At 53.7% G+C, this 17,148-nt stretch overlaps 1 protein-coding gene across 2 annotated transcripts in view; it reads left to right on the top strand.

Moving 5' to 3' along the window:
• Window positions 1–17,148, top strand: part of reln (reelin) — a 97,853-nt gene that overhangs the window by 3,967 nt on the left and 76,738 nt on the right. For both annotated transcript variants that reach the window (XM_049019581.1, XM_049019573.1), the window contains exon 2: window positions 16,155–16,262. In XM_049019581.1, the coding sequence (XP_048875538.1) occupies window positions 16,155–16,262 (108 nt within the window). The remainder of the gene's footprint in view (window positions 1–16,154; window positions 16,263–17,148) is intronic.

Here is a 17,148-nt window from a genome sequence, read left to right as displayed (position 1 = left end):
TGGTCCCCAGTGTTAACCTGCTGAAATTGCAAATATTATAATCAAGCCAGAAGGCGATAAGTACCCCCGCCCCCTCTGACTGAGGACAGCGCCCCGTGTGGGCTGTGATATGGGCAGCGTCCCTCTGACCCACTCCTTTCCACAGCGAGGCAGAGGCCTGGAGCGAGGCATGCTGGGAGGTTCCTGGTGCTCTGGCAGCAAGCCCTCCCGTCGGGTCCGTGAGAAAAGCTGACCTAGTGGGTTATCTGGGGAAGGGGCAGAACCGCAGCCTCTGCCCGCAGGGTGCACTCTCACTGCCTGGTGCTGCCCGGAGATTGCCTTTGTCATTTCATCTGTGTCTGTGTTGTTATCATTATTATTATCAGTCCTGGGCAGACCGGTTCTGAGGGTCCGCGTCCAGCCCGGAGAACACACGGTGATTCTGAGAGAAACGCTCGTACTGCCAAGAAGAGGATCTCCCTCCGCCCGAGCAGAGAGGCGAACACGAGGAAAAGACGGGGGCAGGTGGAAAAAAGACATCATTGTCCAAACGAAAGGATACTCCGGGGAGTCGCGATGGGAATGGCCTGGAGGGGGCGGGAATCACCCTGTAGCAACTGGCAAATTAGTCTGGGGAAGATGGAAAGAAAACTGGGAGGGGGAGCGGGCAGGGGGTGGAATGGAATGAGGGATGAGATGGGAGGATCCCCATCGATGTGGGATGGGGGAATTGTCCCCCCCCCCCCCCCCCCCCCATGTTAGCAGCTCCAGTTGAGGGATCATATGTGTCACTGTTGATCTTTCATCTTCTCCACACGTGAAGCCGCACACATTTACGAAATTTGCACGCCTGGATAAAAGCGGCAGTCGTGCGCAGCCCTGTATGCGTCTGTCCAGTGGTGTGACCCTCGCTTCTTTCGGATTGGGCCCCTCGGCAGGTCATGGCCCCTGATTGGCCGCTTGCTAGCACCTCTCTTGTCGGGAATGGGAGCCCCTTTAATGGCACGCCACCCTGAGGTTGGGTGGGGGACAGAGGGGCACGTGCCCAAGGTGAATGCACCTCGGCAGAATGGCAGTCACACCCCAGCGGAAGGCTCTCCATTGTTCTGGCAAATTTGGGGGGGCGGGAGTGATGTAGTGGCTCAGGTTTGGGTGCCTGGGCCTGACATGCGGGGACCTGAGTTTGGGTTCGGCAGATGACTATCAGTCACCCAGGTTCGAATGGTAGTCGCACCGGGCCCGAAACACAGACCGGTCCGCACCAAGCCTGCTCTGCATGCCACCGCTCCACAGCTCCCCCTGCCCGCCCCCCCCCCCCCCCCCCCCCAACGCTCTCCCACCACCTACCTGCAGTCCTGTCTCTTGCGGCCTGACCGGTCCCAGGTGGAGGAATGGCCGTGTCCCCTGTATGAGCGTGCGGTCGTTCACCACACCACATGCATTCTGGACCGGTGATGGAGAAGCTTGGAGCCAACTGAGATGAGTCCCGGTGTTCTCCACTCCCTTTCTCCTGGGGAGAGTCTGTGCGTGTGTGTGTGTGTGTGTGTGTGTGACTCTGAATGAGCTCTGCACAGGCCTCGCCCAGATGCCAGCTCTAAGTGGACACATTCTTATGTAAATTGTGACTATTTGTGCAATTTTGTTCAAATGCATTAATTCAATACACCCAGAACACAAAAAGCAAAAAAATGAAGTGTAGTTCAGACAAAGGCGGTAAGGTGATTAACTGTGTGATTCCCACCTTTCATTCTGGTGACTCACAGCTGTATGTGTGGATAGTGTGGGACACTGGGGTGTTGGATTGCGCCTTTTGTGTTTCTCTTATTTAAATAAACGAAATCCCCGTCGCGTGTCTTAATTCCGGTCTCCTGGGGAAGATATGTATGCGCGCCGCCCCCAAAACGCACCATTAGTCACAGTTTGAAACTGTTCAGCTCAGCCCGCCCCCCATGACATATCACGCATGTCCTCGCATAACGAGACCCCAGCCTGTCACATACAGCGGGATCTAAGTACGCAGGGTGTCTGATCCTGCCCCCCCGAGCCACGTAAACCCAGGCTGATCTTAAAAGCTCTGCATTCTGCCTGCTAATGGTCCCATCGGCACACCATCACAGCGTGCTGTGCTCCCATCTAAAATCTGTAGGGGGCGTCTTTACAATCAAAAGGCCGTGTAGCCTTCTTTATCTGAGCTCCCCCGCACCCCTCCATTTTTTCAGGAATGGGGGGGCCTGCATGATTATGTTCTGCTGTTTCTGCCTTTCATGCTGTTTATGGGAGCTGGTCAGACCTGCAGATTTCCAGTCATTTCTAAAATCTTTCCTTTGAAAAAAGGCGGGGGTGTTGATTTGGGTTTTGGGGCCACGCGTGTGTAAGCGCTGGCCATGCGGCACAGGCAGCGAGGGTCAGCAGTGTGAGCATGATGGCAGCGCTGATGTGGGGGGGGAGATGGCGTTTAGCTCGGGTGAAAGTGCGTGGTGGAGCCAGGTGTAGCTTGGCAGAGCTTTGCCCTCCCCCACCCCCCACATGCCTGCCTACCGCGGCCTGCCAGGCAGATGCCTGCGTGCCAAGCGTGTTGGGGTGGGGGGGAGACAGCCAGACGGCCTGGTGCATTTTCATAGTGAAAGAGGCCTGGTGCGTTCTGTGTGGGGGCTGGGTGTGAATTGCCACCCCCAATTCCCCTCCTCCTCCCGACAAGCTATGGGGGCTGTTTTGTGGGGTAGTGGCCTGGTCTCTCAGCTACCAACATTCATAGCTGGTACTGGGGGACTGTGCTGCCGGGACACTGTGCTGTTGGAAGATTATTTGGATGAAAGGCTGATCTGCTGGAACTGTGTTGTCCTGGAACCGCAATGTTGGGACACTACTGCCGGGACGCTATGCTGCAGGGTGTCTGTGTTGCTGGGGGACTATGCTTCCAGAAAGCTGTGTTAATGGAAGAATGTGCTTCGGAGAGGCTGTGCTGTTGGGAAGCTGTGTTGTGGGGAGACTGTACTGCTGGGAAACTGTGCTTCAGATAGGCTGTATTACTGGGAGACTACTCAGTGCTGTCAGGTGACTGCTGTCGGGACACTGTGCTGTTGGAAGGCCGTGTTGCTGGGTGCTGTCAGGTGACTGCTGTCGGGACACTGCTGTTGGAAGGCCGTGTTGCTGGGTACTATCAGGTGACTGCTGTCGGGACACTGTGCTGTTGGAATGCTGTGTTGCTGGGTGCTGTCAGGTGACTGCTGTCGGGACTCTGTGCTGTTGGAAGGCCGTGTTGCTGGGTGCTGTCAGGTGACTACTGTCGGGACACTGCTGTTGGAAGGCCGTGTTGCTGGGTGCTGTCAGGTGACTGCTGTCGGGACACTGTGCTGTTGGAAGGCCGTGTTGCTGGGTGCTGTCAGGTGACTGCTGTCGGGACACTGCTGTTGGAAGGCCGTGTTGCTGGGTACTATCAGGTGACTGCTGTCGGGACACTGTGCTGTTGGAATGCTGTGTTGCTGGGTGCTGTCAGGTGACTGCTGTCGGGACTCTGTGCTGTTGGAAGGCCGTGTTGCTGGGTGCTGTCAGGTGACTACTGTCGGGACACTGCTGTTGGAAGGCCGTGTTGCTGGGTGCTGTCAGGTGACTGCTGTCGGGACACTGCTGTTGGAAGGCCGTGTTGCTGGGTGCTATCAGGTGACTGCTGTTGGGACACTGTACTGTTGAAAGGCCGTGTTGCTGGGTACTATCAGGTGACTGCTGTCGGGACACTGTGCTGTTGGAAGGCCGTGTTGCTGGGTGCTGTCAGGTAACTGCTGTCGGGACACTGCTGTTGGAAGGCCGTGTTGCTGGGTGCTGTCAGGTGACTGCTGTCAGGACACTGTGCTGTTGAAAGGCCGTGTTGCTGGGTACTATCAGGTGACTGCTGTCGGGACACTGTGCTGTTGGAAGGCCGTGTTGCTGGGTACTATCAGGTGACTGCTGTCGGGACACTGTGCTGTTGGAAGGCAGTGTTGCTGGGTGCTGTCAGGTGACTGTTGTCGGGACACTGTGCTGTTGGAATGCTGTGTTGCTGGGTGCTGTCAGGTGACTGCTGTTGGGACACTGTGCTGTTGGAAGGCCGTGTTGCTGAGGGCTGTCAGGTGACTGCTGTCGGGACACTGTGCTGTTGGAATGCTGTGTTGCTGAGTGCTGTCAGGTGACTGCTGTCGGGACACTGTGCTGTTGGAATGCTGTGTTGCTGGGTGCTGTCAGGTAACTGCTGTTGGGACACTGTGCTGTTGGAAGGCCGTGTTGCTGAGTGCTGTCAGGTGACTGCTGTCGGGACACTGTGCTGTTGGAATGCTGTGTTGCTGAGTGCTGTCAGGTGACTGCTGTCGGGACACTGTGCTGTTGGAAGGCCGTGTTGCTGAGTGCTGTCAGGTGACTGCTGTCGGGACACTGCTGTTGGAATGCTGTGTTGCTGAGTGCTGTCAGGTGACTGCTATTGAAAGACTGTATTACAGGGAAACTGTCTTTTAAACAGGACCACAGTATAACCAGTGGAACCTTAACTCGCTGACCAGAAATCTCTTGCTGGGCTGTAGCTACAAAGTGTGTTTGTTCTTATTCATACAGTAGCTGTTTATCATGCGGCACAAAGCCGGATTGGAACAATGTGCAAGTGCATCCAAGTCAGCGCCAGGCTACCCCTCCGCCTCCCCACAATGCTCTGCTCTGAACTCCTTCCCAGTCCGGCTTATTGCCGTATCAGCTCAGCCAATGCCCCCCGTCTGGCACTGCCTCTCTGCTGCGAATAGTGCGTCCCTCTAATCTGCACCCCTGGGGCACCCAGCCAGTCTGGCAGATAGGATTCAGCGCCGTGCTGCGTGGCCTGCCCCTGTGTCCCCAGCCAATCGTGTTTCACGGGCCAAATTAGGTCCCGCCCATGTTCTCCGCCTCCAAACGGGCAGAACCTTCACAGGGGTCTGGTGAAAGGAGATTGTGTGTTTTAAAAGCTCCTTGTTTAAATGGGAATCCTCTCTGGAAATAAGCTGACCCCCTCCCACCACCCAAACCCCCCTACCAAGCCTCCTCACCCTGAAACCCCCCACCCCAAATTAAACCACCATCACCCCTACCAAGCCATATCTAGTCCAATGCAAATCAGTTCTTCCTACGGATCCTTAATTTTCTTCCAAGAGAATCATGCTTTTTCTGTAATCCCTTTGCATCCCTTGAAAGGATTACTGTTTGTTTTCTGACTGGCTTCAGCAGTAGCTCTTGTTTCCAAAACTTGCTCAGTGCTTCTCTGCCCTTCTGTGATGGTCAGCTGTTGAACTTTGACCTTGGAAGTACTTCTCTGGGGTGAATGTGTGAACTGAGTAGGAGTGGGATGGAGAGTGTGTTATTTTGATGGGGGTGGGGGTCGATCCCCCTGCCTCCGATTGTGAGGAGTCCTGCTAGGCTAAGATGACTGAATCTTCCCCCCCCTGCTCCCCAGGGGGTATCAGTAATGACATATTAAGCTGGCCCTCACCTCATACCTCTGCAATTACCCTCTACCCCCATCCCAATCCCACCTCAGCTATAAACATGAGCTAGAGCTGCCAGAATACTAAATAGAAAACATGAAAATGTGCACTGCGGAGCAGAAAATGTATTCTGAGGAAAAAAACCAGGCTGTTTCCAACTCGACACGGCGTAAGTCATGATGTAGCAGCTCCAGGTAATGGGAACCCGAAACAGAGCCGCTTGCTTTGCTTAGCGGTCCAGCGGGCCGGAGCCTCACTTCTCTGGAGCAGTTGCCACCTTGCCGTGTTCCTGCTTGATGCTTGGATCATGCTGGATCATGACCGGAAGTGGGGAGGTCACCGGGCCACAGCTGGATGAGAAGGTGCTCCTGGGGTTCCAGAAGGTGCTCCGGTCAGTCAGTGCTTCATCCCCGGGGATCCAGATCCCAGCCGCTCTACCAGACATTTTAATTACCGAATGCAGCTGCTTAATCTCAGAGTGATCCCCAATCCAGCCACTGTGTCACCCCTTCATTCTCCATTTTAATGTATATCTACGTGTTCCTCTGACCATCGCTTGTTACTCGTGGCTTGGTATGCGCCATTTTCCTATAGGGTTTGGGAGGGAGGTCCTCTCCATCATCTCCCCATTACCCCCCCTTTCGGCTTTGCCTTTGTCTGTGTGTGCTGTGATTGGAGGACTTTTGGCGTGTTTGTGGGAGGGGCCTAGTGGGCTGGCTTTCTGCTGTGATTTCCTGTTTTAGGGGAACGTGAGGGAGGGTCTGACCAAGACCTGAACTTTGAAGACATGGAAAAATGGTTAGAGATAGAGATATGGATGAAGACTAGTTGATATCTTTAATGTTTCTTCCCGTTGTGCGATGCGGGTTTGGGGTTGGTGGGTGTACAAAGGAGAGCGACCCTCCTGCTCCGGTTAGAATGAGCTAATATGGGGCTGTTTATCACAGTGACAGCATGCAGGTGGGGTAGCCTGGAGGCAGGGGCTGAGCCCAGAACAGGTGGGGCGGGCTGGGGGGCGGGGTGGTGGGTGTGGCCATCTCACCCTAGCAGAGAAGGTGTTATGAATGGCAGGATAATTTCCTGTGTGTGAAGTATGAAGATATGAATGAATGATGTTTTTCCTTTGGATTCCGCTCTTATTAGTTTGGGCAGTGAGATCACATTCCTGCTAACAGAAGTGATCAAAAGCTGCCATTATTGGTCAAGTCGCTCGGAGCCTCCACACAGATTAACCTGGCTGCTTTTGATGTTCTGTCTTGTTTTTCGCTCGTAATACCGATGATCCATCTGCCTTCTTATTGATAAAATTCAATTACGGCCTTAGTGGTTCAAAGGCTCCCCCAGGACATGTACACAGCGAGGGATGCCGGAGCATCAGAGAGTTCTGTCACGCACACACACACAGACGCATGCAAGAAACACATGGATATGAACATGCGCACAGACACGCACGCACTATGAAACACGCACACAGATACACACACATACACACACATACAGAGACACAGATACACAGAGACAATGACACTTGCGTTCTGTCAAACACGAAGCTCAGCTCAGATCCTTGAAGAGGCCTGAGTTCTTCGCTATGTCGTCATACTCGGAATATCGTCAATCAAGTTTCAAACGTTTGAATTTTCAGAAAGGTCTCTTTCGCCAGAATATTCTGAGACTCCCATACTGTGTCCTGAAAGTCTTTTTCAAGCAGGTGAATTCCAGGAGTGACCGGCCTTGCTTGGAATAGGTGTGAATTTGACACGTTACTGTGACATTTCTGAATGTGGGGCTGTTGATGCAAGTAACCAGAATTAATTGAAACCGAAAAATGAGCCTGTAAAAGAAGCTCTCCACCTCCGCGAGGAGGAGGCCCCCCGTGCCGACGCGAAGGCACGCTGCGCTGAATACATTTCGGTTCTTTCATCATGAGCCTTCATAAATGTTTAATAAAACAAATCTGTGGCCTGGCTTTGCGTCTTATTATTCTGTGTAGTCACTCCTGCTCCCTTCTCAGTGTCGCTGTGTCCTGCTGTAAGGAGTCTAACAACTGTGTCTAGACTGAATGGCCTGTGAATGGGCGGCTTCCTATGGACCCCTTTTATAGGGTTTCCCAGGCTGTGCAGGGGCACTGAGGTGGTCTGATGTTCAGCTCATTCTTGTGGCTTTGGGGCGGAGCAGGAAAGAGATGGAAGATTCCTGCGGTCAAGCTGCCAGAGAGAGAATGGTGGTGTCCGTCAGACATCCAGCAGGAGCTCATTGATGGGCCGATCTCTGTGCATATCCAGCTTGATTTGTCCAGTCATCGTATGGATTGGCTGCCTGCCTGGGATGGGAAGGGCTGGAGAAGTTGGAGGTGGAGGCTATTGGAAAGTGCAAAGGGTGCAGTTGCAGGGGCAGTTGAGGTTTTCTCAGTCATAGAGGTTGTCCAAGCCTCAACCCTAGGGACATTTTGGGAGGTAACGGGTGGGATATCAGCCATCATCCTGGGTCTCAGAGCAGTGCAGCACTGGATAGGTGCTGAGAGCGGCACGATAGTTCAGTGGTTAGCAGTGTTGCCTTACACCTTTGGGACTAGGGTTCGACTCTCTGCCACGGCCCCATGTGTGTGGGGTTTGCATGCTCAACAATGTCATTGTAGGACTTCCATTGGCTTCTCCGGTTTCCCCCCATAGTCCAAAAACATGCTGAGATTTATTGGAGTTACCAGATTGTCTGTAGGTGTGCATGTTTGTGTGAATGTGTCCTGCGGTGGGTTGGCAACCCGCCCTGGGTTGTTCCCAGCCTCGGGGAAAGGCTCTCCTGCCCCGTGACAAGCAGGTATGGGAAATGGATGGATGGGTATGTACTGGTAAAGCGCTGTCTGTGTATGGTAGCGTTTGAGTGTGCATGATGTGTTTGAACCGTGAGTGAAACCTCATTTGATGTGGTTGTCTATCAGATGTAAAAAGGGCGTGCATCATTTAGGGAGAAGAAGGTGGAGCTCAGGAGAAACAGAAGGTGTGGATGCTAAACTGTCAAATGGAAAAAGGCTACACAAAAAGTGTATATAGTCTTCAGAATCATACTAAATAGTTGCTATGATATTACGACCGTTACAGCATCATAAATTCGCGGTGACCTTTATTCGTCACGGAACTGCTGCTGTTCGTTTGGTCAGTGGTAGCGGGTGGAAGATAAAGAGCGAGAGCTGGACTGTTGAATCAGTGCGAGGTGACGATGGCCTGGTCTGCGATGCAGCAGTGCCTGGGTATCATGGCCCTGTTCTCCATCAGCATTAGGCAGCTCTGAGAAGCTGCTTTCTTGCTCTTTCTCCCCACTGTCACAGGTGAGTAATGGGCGAGTAACGGCTGAGTTTCTTCCCAGGTTATGAGATACCATGCTAAAGTGCTAAAGACCTTCAGTTTATGCTGAGCACATGCTAAAACAGTGTTTAATGTCCTGGTGAAGGTGCTCCCTCTTGCTTCATTATGAAAAGTTGGGATGACTTAAACATGGTGCGGTTGATCCGTGGGTCTTGGGAAACATTAATGAGGCTCGATAAGTCCCTGTCCTGTGGCGAATGCGCATGATGATAAGAGATCCTGCTGGTTATAGAGGATCAAAAGTTCTCCATAATGCAGAATGCCCTTTGATTCATCAGAAGGTAGCCGGTTTTTCTGAGCAGAAATGGTCTCGTTTCTCGCCTGGAACCTCATCCCCCCAGGTTCCCACTGAAGATCTTCAAAGTTGGAATCGGTCTCTGCGCGTGCTTTTTTATTTTTAATTCATGGATAATCGAAGTGCAGATGCACGCAAAGTGCGGCCAGAAGGAGCTTGCGGTGGCCACACGTGCAGTCACATGTGCGCGCACACACACTCCCCCTAACCCACTTCCAAAGCTCTGGGCACCCAGGAGCCTTGACCAGATCATGTGTGAGGAACGTATTGAGTGTAGCTGAGCGGTTTCTTCTTATTTCTGTTATCCTGCGTGGCTATAGTTGATGCCTGGCCAACTGGGCCCTCTCTCTCTCCACACAGCTACAGTATCTGCAAGTGGTCGATACAGTGGCACCTTTGGAACTGTTGTAGATGTAAAGGATGTTTATCTCCAAAGTAACTTGCCTTTTTACATACGTCTAGATGTTAACTGAAGTGATTCAGTGTCTCTGTGCTCTAGATGTTACCACCATATGTTGTTATAACCCTAGGACCTCTCTGTGTTTTTGGACTGCTGAAAATGGGCAGTCGTGCACCCTCGCCCCGCTGCCGAATGCGCCGGGCTGGTGTCCAGCATCGCATTTCTGGCCACAGAATCCTGATCATTTTATCCTTCTTAATCTTGGTTGTCTGCTGCCAGAATAGGAGGCGTCTCTGCCAGGAGGACTGTGGAGAGGTCAGGAGGGCTTTATTCCCAAACCTCAAGTGGTGTGTGCATCACTTCAGATCCCCTCTCGGTCTTGTAATGCAACCCCTGGAATCCGGTACAGCTGAGTGTTTTTGGCAGAATGAGCTTTGGGGTGCAGTTACAATTCGATTCAAACCCACTGGCTACTGTCCAATAGGGGTTTTCAACCTCACTGGATACACATGTTACACACTGAATGAGTGTCAGTGTGTAATAGGTGGTCTGTGGGCCTGATTGAGTGTCGGTGTATAATAGGTGGTATGAGTGCCTGACTGTTGATGAGTAATAGATATTCTGCAGGCCTTGCTCAGTGTCACTAATACGTGGTCTACGTGCATGACTGAGTGTCAGTGGATAATAGGTGGTCTGCGTACATGTCATTGTGTAATAGGTGATCTGTGTACATTACAGTGTCAGTGGGTAATAGGTGGTCTGCATGCCTGATTGTCAATGAGCAGTAAGTGGTCTGTGTGCCTGACCGAGTGTCGGTCGTTAATAGGTGGTCTGCAGGCCTGACAGAGTGTCAGAGGGAAATAGGTGGTCTGCGTACATGTCATTGTGTAATAGGTGATCTGTGTACATTACAGTGTCAGTGGGTAATAGGTGGTCTGCATGCCTGATTGTCAATGAGCAGTAAGTGGTCTGTGTGCCTGACCGAGTGTCGGTCGTTAATAGGTGGTCTGCAGGCCTGAAAGAGTGTCGGTGCGTAATAGGCGGTCTGCGTGTTTGACTGTGTGTTGGTGGGTAATAGGCGGTCTGCGTGTTTGACTGTGTGTTGGTGGGTAATAGGTGGTCTGCATGCCTGACTGAGTGTCGGTGGGTAATAGGTGGTCTGTGTGCCTGAAAGAGTGTCGGTGCGTAATAGGCGGTCTGCGTGTTTGACTGTGTGTTGGTGGGTAATAGGCGGTCTGCGTGTTTGACTGTGTGTTGGTGGGTAATAGGTGGTCTGCATGCCTGACTGAGTGTTGGTGGGTAATAGGTGGTCTGCATGCCTGACTGAGTGTTGGTGGGTAATAGGCGGTCTGCGTGTTTGACTGTGTGTTGGTGGGTAATAGGTGGTCTGCATGCCTGACTGAGTGTTGGTGGGTAATAGGTGGTCTACGTGCCTGAAAGAGTGTCGGTGCGTAATAGGCGGTCTGCGTGTTTGACTGTGTGTTGGTGGGTAATAGGTGGTCTGCGTGCCTGACAGAGTGTCGGTGGGTAATAGGTGGTCTGCATGCCTGACTGAGTGTTGGTGGGTAATAGGTGGTCTGCGTGCAATCTTGGTGTGGGGGGCTGGCTGTAAGAAGCTGCCACAGCAGCAGATGGCAGCGCAGGCAGGGCGGGGCAGTGCCAACTGGTTACGTAAGGGAACGAGGGCGTTGGGCTCAGACGAGGACAGAAGCGATGTGACACACGCTTGCACACATGCTCCTCCAGTGCCAAGCCACTCGTGGGAGGCGTCTCGGTACACGGAATCGTACAAATGGCGCCCCTTCATCCAACCCCCAAAGGACCTTCACACCCCCCCGATGCCCCCTTCCCCTTGCCGGCAGTATGTAAGCCCCCACGTTCCCGTGGTGCCATGAACAGACGACAGACAGTTGAACCTGGGAAGTGGGCTCAGGGAGCCCATGGGGCCTAGACTCTGCTCTGATGGGGGGGACAGATGGATGGGGGGCTACCTGGTGTGCAGCCCTCATTTCCTGCTCTGGTGTTTGCGTGTGGCGCTTGTCAGCAGGAACACGAAGCAGGTCAGGTGGTCTCTGTGCCTTTCATTCACCATGATGTGAGGTTTGAGTGGATTGTGCTTGATGAGGTCTTAATATTAATCTGCAGTGAGGCCATCTTGCGGTTTTCGTTCGAGGTTATTAAGCTCATTGTAAAGTTTAAGGTGATGGGTCGATCAGTGGACAAATGTATGATTCCTCCTGAATGTTGCTTATTTTGTTATTAAGAATGGTGGTGGGGGATTCCATCTGGACGGACAGCAGGGTAAGCGGGGGTGGGTGTTGCTTGTCATTAACGAGAATGCAACCTTCTTGTCCAGTTGGCCGCTTTTGCACAACCCCGACCGCTGAGATAAGCATTGTCTGAGGAGGTCACCTGGGGAGATCCCCCAGCAGAAGTTGGGACTCGCTGGGGGGGGGTACAGGTAACAGGTTTTCAGGACAGGCTAATTCGAAATCCTAAGCAAACTCTGCCCACCTCCGTGGACATTTTATCAGCTTCGGTTTCACACCTCTTTTTCACCCACATATCATAATCCCTTGTAATTTTAGCCTCTTTTCAAGATGCCGCCTGTCTTCCGCCACAACGGGGCGACCTTTATTTCGGCGCGTGGCCTGAGCGCCGGTCCGTGCCCCGCCGTCATGCCCAGAGGTGGCCTTCCTGTCCCCGTGGCAGTAATCCTATGTGCTTCTGTCACCTCAGAGGGAGGTGGCGCTCTCTGTCATGTGACAGGGGCAGGGGAGTGGTCTTTCTCGGCATTCTGCACGCGCTGACGTGTGGCCCGCTGCCCGGACTGTAGGCTTTCTCGCCCTGCTCAAGTCATCCTGCTGAGGGCACTTTGATATCTGTGCTGTGGTCCCTGTGTAGATTGATAGGCCCCGCCCCCTATGGACTTGTGGTAGGCGTCTCGCTGTGGGGGGGTGGATGGACTGTGTTCTCCCCCACTGTCACCAAATGGTCAACTTTGTTAGCCCCGGGATTCCCGGTCGAAAGCTGTCAGCATCCTGCCGGGTCAGTGCTGCTGGGGGGTGCCAGCAGGGAGGAGGTGCTCCATTATTCATCTCTCTGAGCCACTCAGCCTGCCCCCCCTTGCCTGTGATGTTCAGATCTCCCGCAATGCGAACGCAGACTGATCCCGAAGCAGCGTTTCTCAGCTCTCGTTTCCCAGCCTGGCTCTCACTTCCCTATAAGCGGCTCCCACAATCCACCTGGCACTGCAATGACCCCCCCCCCCCCCCGCCGACACTGCTCATCTGTAATACAACCTTGGTAAATGGCCCTGTCACAATCAATGTCAAACACATTGCCCCCTGAAGATGGGGGCAGCGGGTGTGGTGCTGGAGGCTCTGGGAGAGTCTCTAATCCTGGGGGGGTAGGGCTGCCGTATGCGCGGTCTGTACCTTTTTGTGCTACTAACTGAATGCTTGTTGTTTGCATATATGACTTTTTATATAATCTGGACAGTTATTTTTGTATCTTTCCGTAAAAAAAACTCACCAGAGAGAGATAGATAAAATATTAGAGAGGAAGTTTCTCCTGCTTCTAACACTGCCGTCATTGAGCAAAGTCTCTCGCTCACAGAAGTGCTGAAGGGGCAGTTTCCAGGAGTCCAGACATGAGCCAATAGCAGGGCAGGGCGGGGCTAACCTGTCAACATGTTCCTTCTCATTGGCTAAGCCTGCTTGTCCAGGCCTGGCAGAAGGTCCCCAGGCCCATAAATAGTTGAGCAGGCCCAGCACGGTGCATGTGGGTAATGAGGTGTACTGGACTGCACCATTAATATTGCATGGGGGGGGGGTCCATTTTAGGGCAGATGAGTAACTGGGGAGCATGGCTGTCCTAGAGGAATGAATGGCCGGGAGTACTTCAGGCATGAAAAGGAATTATGGGATAGGAGGCCGGGCCAGAAGGACTGGGAATGGTCTAGTGTCTATGTGTGGCACAGGACTGGGGGGGCGGGGGGGGGCCTCTGACAGCCTTTTAAAATTCTGCTCTGGGAGCATAACACTGTAAGTGCTGTACGCAGGCTTATAAACTTTTAAGTGGCTTTATATTTAGTGCCTCGACGCAGGTTTAAAAAGGCCTCCGTGTTTTATCAGCGGTCCTTCCATATTTGGGCTACTTGGAAGTTCTCATCAGGCTCTCAAGTGGCCGCCCTCTTCTCAGCGAGGACCTCAGAGAGCGCGGCTGTCATGTCTGAAGGCTCCGGAAGCTCCCTCTGAGGCCCGGAGGCCCACAAACCAGCTAACGAAAGCAGGCTGACGTGCTGTCAGCGTGACGGCATTCTGATCGCCCAGCGTCACTCGCGGCGATCGCCTGCACTTCCCCCTCCTCCCCCGTTGGTGGCAGCGTGGTGTCCGTTTGATGACTGAGAAAAGGGGAAAAAAAAAGAAAACAACAACAATGTCTGATGTTATGTAAAGGCCTCATTAAAACTTTCCCCCGTGCAGGTGTGCAGCAGCGATGCCTCTGGAGCGCTCTCTCGCATCAGACAGTGCAGATGTTAGGGAGCGGCCTGCTCTCTCACGCGCCCACGCGCATGCTGCAGGCCTACCGGTGTGCCTCGCTGCCGCTGCCCTCTGATTGGCTGCATCTCTTATTTTTTATTTTCGGTGTCCGTGGGGAACCTGGTGGGGAAGCTCGGCGAGGGCACATGCGAGGCACGCTTCTGAACCCCTGTCTTCTCCGCTTTTAGATGTGTATTCATGTTGGGGGTGGGGCAGGGGAACGGGAGATTTAATGTGCATTGAACCCTTTCCCTTTCTCTGTTAGCTTAGCTGAAACCCACCAGCTTTGCCCCCCTGAAGGAAAACAAAAAAAAAGTGTAAATAATTCATTTCTTGCATTTTTATCGATCAGGTGGTCTCCCCTCGTGGACTGAACGCCCCCCCCCCCGGTTTCCAAAGCACCGGCCCACTTCAAGTACACCGCTGTGCAGAAACATGGGCTGTACAGTGGGGTGGGGGGGGGATGGGTGGCTTTTCATGAGAGTGTGAGGTGCAGGGGCTGGAAGAATGAGTGAGAGACCGCGGTTACAGAGCCGTATCTCCAACATGCCAGTATATTTTTAAGTGTCGTTCTTCATGCGTGTGACAGATCCTCTCCGTGTGGGTGGGCTGTTTCTGTCCCCCTCCCTTTAACAAAATGTACAAATTGATTTGTGAGGCTGGGCTTTTGTACGCAGACCAAATAATAAAACTCTGAACAATCCAAGCCTGCTGCCTCAGACCCCAGCAGAAACGCGGAGGGCTGGGTCGTCTGCGGACATAAGGCTGGGTCGTCTGCGGACATAAGGCTGGGTCGTCTGCGGACATAAGGCTGGGTCGTCTGCGGACATAAGGCTGGGTCGTCTGCGGACATAAGGCTGGGTCGTCTGCGGACATAAGGCTGGGTCGTCTGCGGACATAAGGCTGGGTCGTCTGCGGACATAAGGCTGGGTCGTCTGCGGACATAACGCTGGGTCGTCTGCGGACATAAGGCTGGGTCGTCTACATAATGCGCTCTCCTGGAATGTTCAGGATCCGTGCTGCTGTTTACGAGCACAAACGACGGGTTTAGTACAGTGAGTCATCATATCGTACCCAGAGATTCTGGGTTTAAAATGCTCGGGGGTGTGGGGGGGATATTGTGCTGGGTTAGCTGTGATGAATTATTAAAGCTCTGATGTGGGGAGACATGGGTGGGTGGGGATCAGGGTGGGGGTGATGTGTTTGGGGAGGGGGGGGTCTGGATTGTTCTCTTAATCCCCGCTCTGGTCCTGCCAGACGCACAAAGGGGAGGGGGGGATCACTTAGCCCCCAGTTGCCGAGCAGGACCCAGCCATGGACCTTTATACGCTACTGACACACTTTCGTCTTGCCCCCCAGTCCCACTTCCTGCTCGTTCCTTTTACAACTCTTTGTCCACAAGATGTTTTCTTCTGAATTCATTAGTTTCCTCATGGGAGCCCCTCCCTTAACGCCCCTGCATCCTATTAAACACGAAGAGATTTCTCCCGTTCCTTCCAAAGTGCTCCGTCAATAATGCTCCTGTTCAGCCTCCCCCGTGGCTCCCCAAGTCCCGGTTTTCCTTGATTTTTTTCCCTTCCTGGATTCCTGAGGTCTTCCTCCATGGGGTTTGATGGGATTCTGAGGTTTTTAATCGCTAAATGGGGCCCTGCCGCTTTTCCCATAATGCCTTGCTACACACCTCCTCACATTGACTAGCTGTCTGCCATTCGGTGATTCTGTTTGACGTATCCCAGGGTTAGGGCTGCCCCCCCACACCCTCCTTTAATGCCAGTCCTTGTTAACATCCCTCCCCTGGGACTTTCATCGCTGTGGAGGCATCTTGTCATAATAAGGGCTTTTGCTGAGAGGCAGACAGCCATTACACTGTCTGTGTGTACCTTCCGGGAGGTACTTTGTCTCATCTCTGTTGCTCTTCCTCCTCTTCGGGGCTCTAATAACATCCAGGAGATCCTGGCTGTCTGTGTGAGGGCCTGCTTGACATTTATCAGTGAGACAGCGATGAGCCAGGCGACGCGTCCCCTGTGTGTGAAACGATGGACTGGACTCTGGCGTTTGCTGCATCTCTGACCCTAACCTTTCTCATCCCTTCTTTTCCAGTGACAATCTCCACCAGCACGTTCTTCGACGGCCTGCTGGTCACAGGGCTCTATACGTCGGCCACCGTCCAATCGGGTCCCATCCCTGCTCCTGCCGCCTTCGGATTTGGTGAGTCCCTCGTGACATCACAGCAGCACCTACCAATCGGAGGGTGGGGTTTGTTACGCGGTGGATGAGCTGGGATTCCCTCATTTAAATGGCTGCCACGCTCAGCTCATTCCGTTAACAAATGATCAGTTAGGAGGCAGGAACTCAGTGTGTCAGTTCTCATAGTGTAACATCTGCTTTCCTGCTCGTCTCTGTTCCTTCCCCTCGTTCCCCTACTCCGCCCCGCCTCTGCGAGAAGGGGCCACAGGCTGGGTGGGGGCCCCTTTTCTCACCCCGCCCACGGACACAAGCTGCTTTGGGCCCCGGCTGCCGCCCCCCGCTGTGCCTGACAGTCAGTGATCGATGAAGAGCAGGACTCGCTTTTGGGGCCCCCCCCCCCGACACTCTGGCAAACATGCCCGTTCACGGCTTAAATAGACCCCACTGACTCCAGTTTGGCCCCTGCCCTCAAAGAGGAAACGGGCACAGCGATTAGCTAACGACTCCTAGAACTATCCGGGGCGCTGGCCTCCCTCCCAGCCTGCGGCGGCTCCTCAGATGAGCCTCGGTCGTCACGGAGGACGTGGGGCGGCGTGAAAGGGGTGGGGCGACGTGAAAGGGGTGGGGCGGCGTGAAAGGGGTGGGGCGGCGTGAAAGGGGTGGGGCGGCGTGAAAGGGGTGGGGCGGCGTGAAAGGGGTGGGGCGTCATGAAAGGGGTGGGGCGTCATGAAAGGGGTGGGGCGGCGTGAAAGGGGTGGGGCGTCGTGAAAGGGGTGGGGCGGCGTGAAAGGGGTGGGGCGGCGTGAAAGGGGTGGGGCGGCGTGAAAGGGGTGGGGCGTCACAGGCGGTAGTGCAGGCGGTAGCCTGGCTCTGTGACCTCACCTGACCGCACTATTCTGGGCCCCCG

The sequence above is a fragment of the Brienomyrus brachyistius genome, chromosome 1 (genome assembly GCF_023856365.1).
Source record: "Brienomyrus brachyistius isolate T26 chromosome 1, BBRACH_0.4, whole genome shotgun sequence".
Taxonomy (NCBI): domain Eukaryota; kingdom Metazoa; phylum Chordata; class Actinopteri; order Osteoglossiformes; family Mormyridae; genus Brienomyrus; species Brienomyrus brachyistius.
Note: the sequence above shows the minus strand (reverse complement) of the source record. Positions and strands in the feature narration are given on the sequence as shown.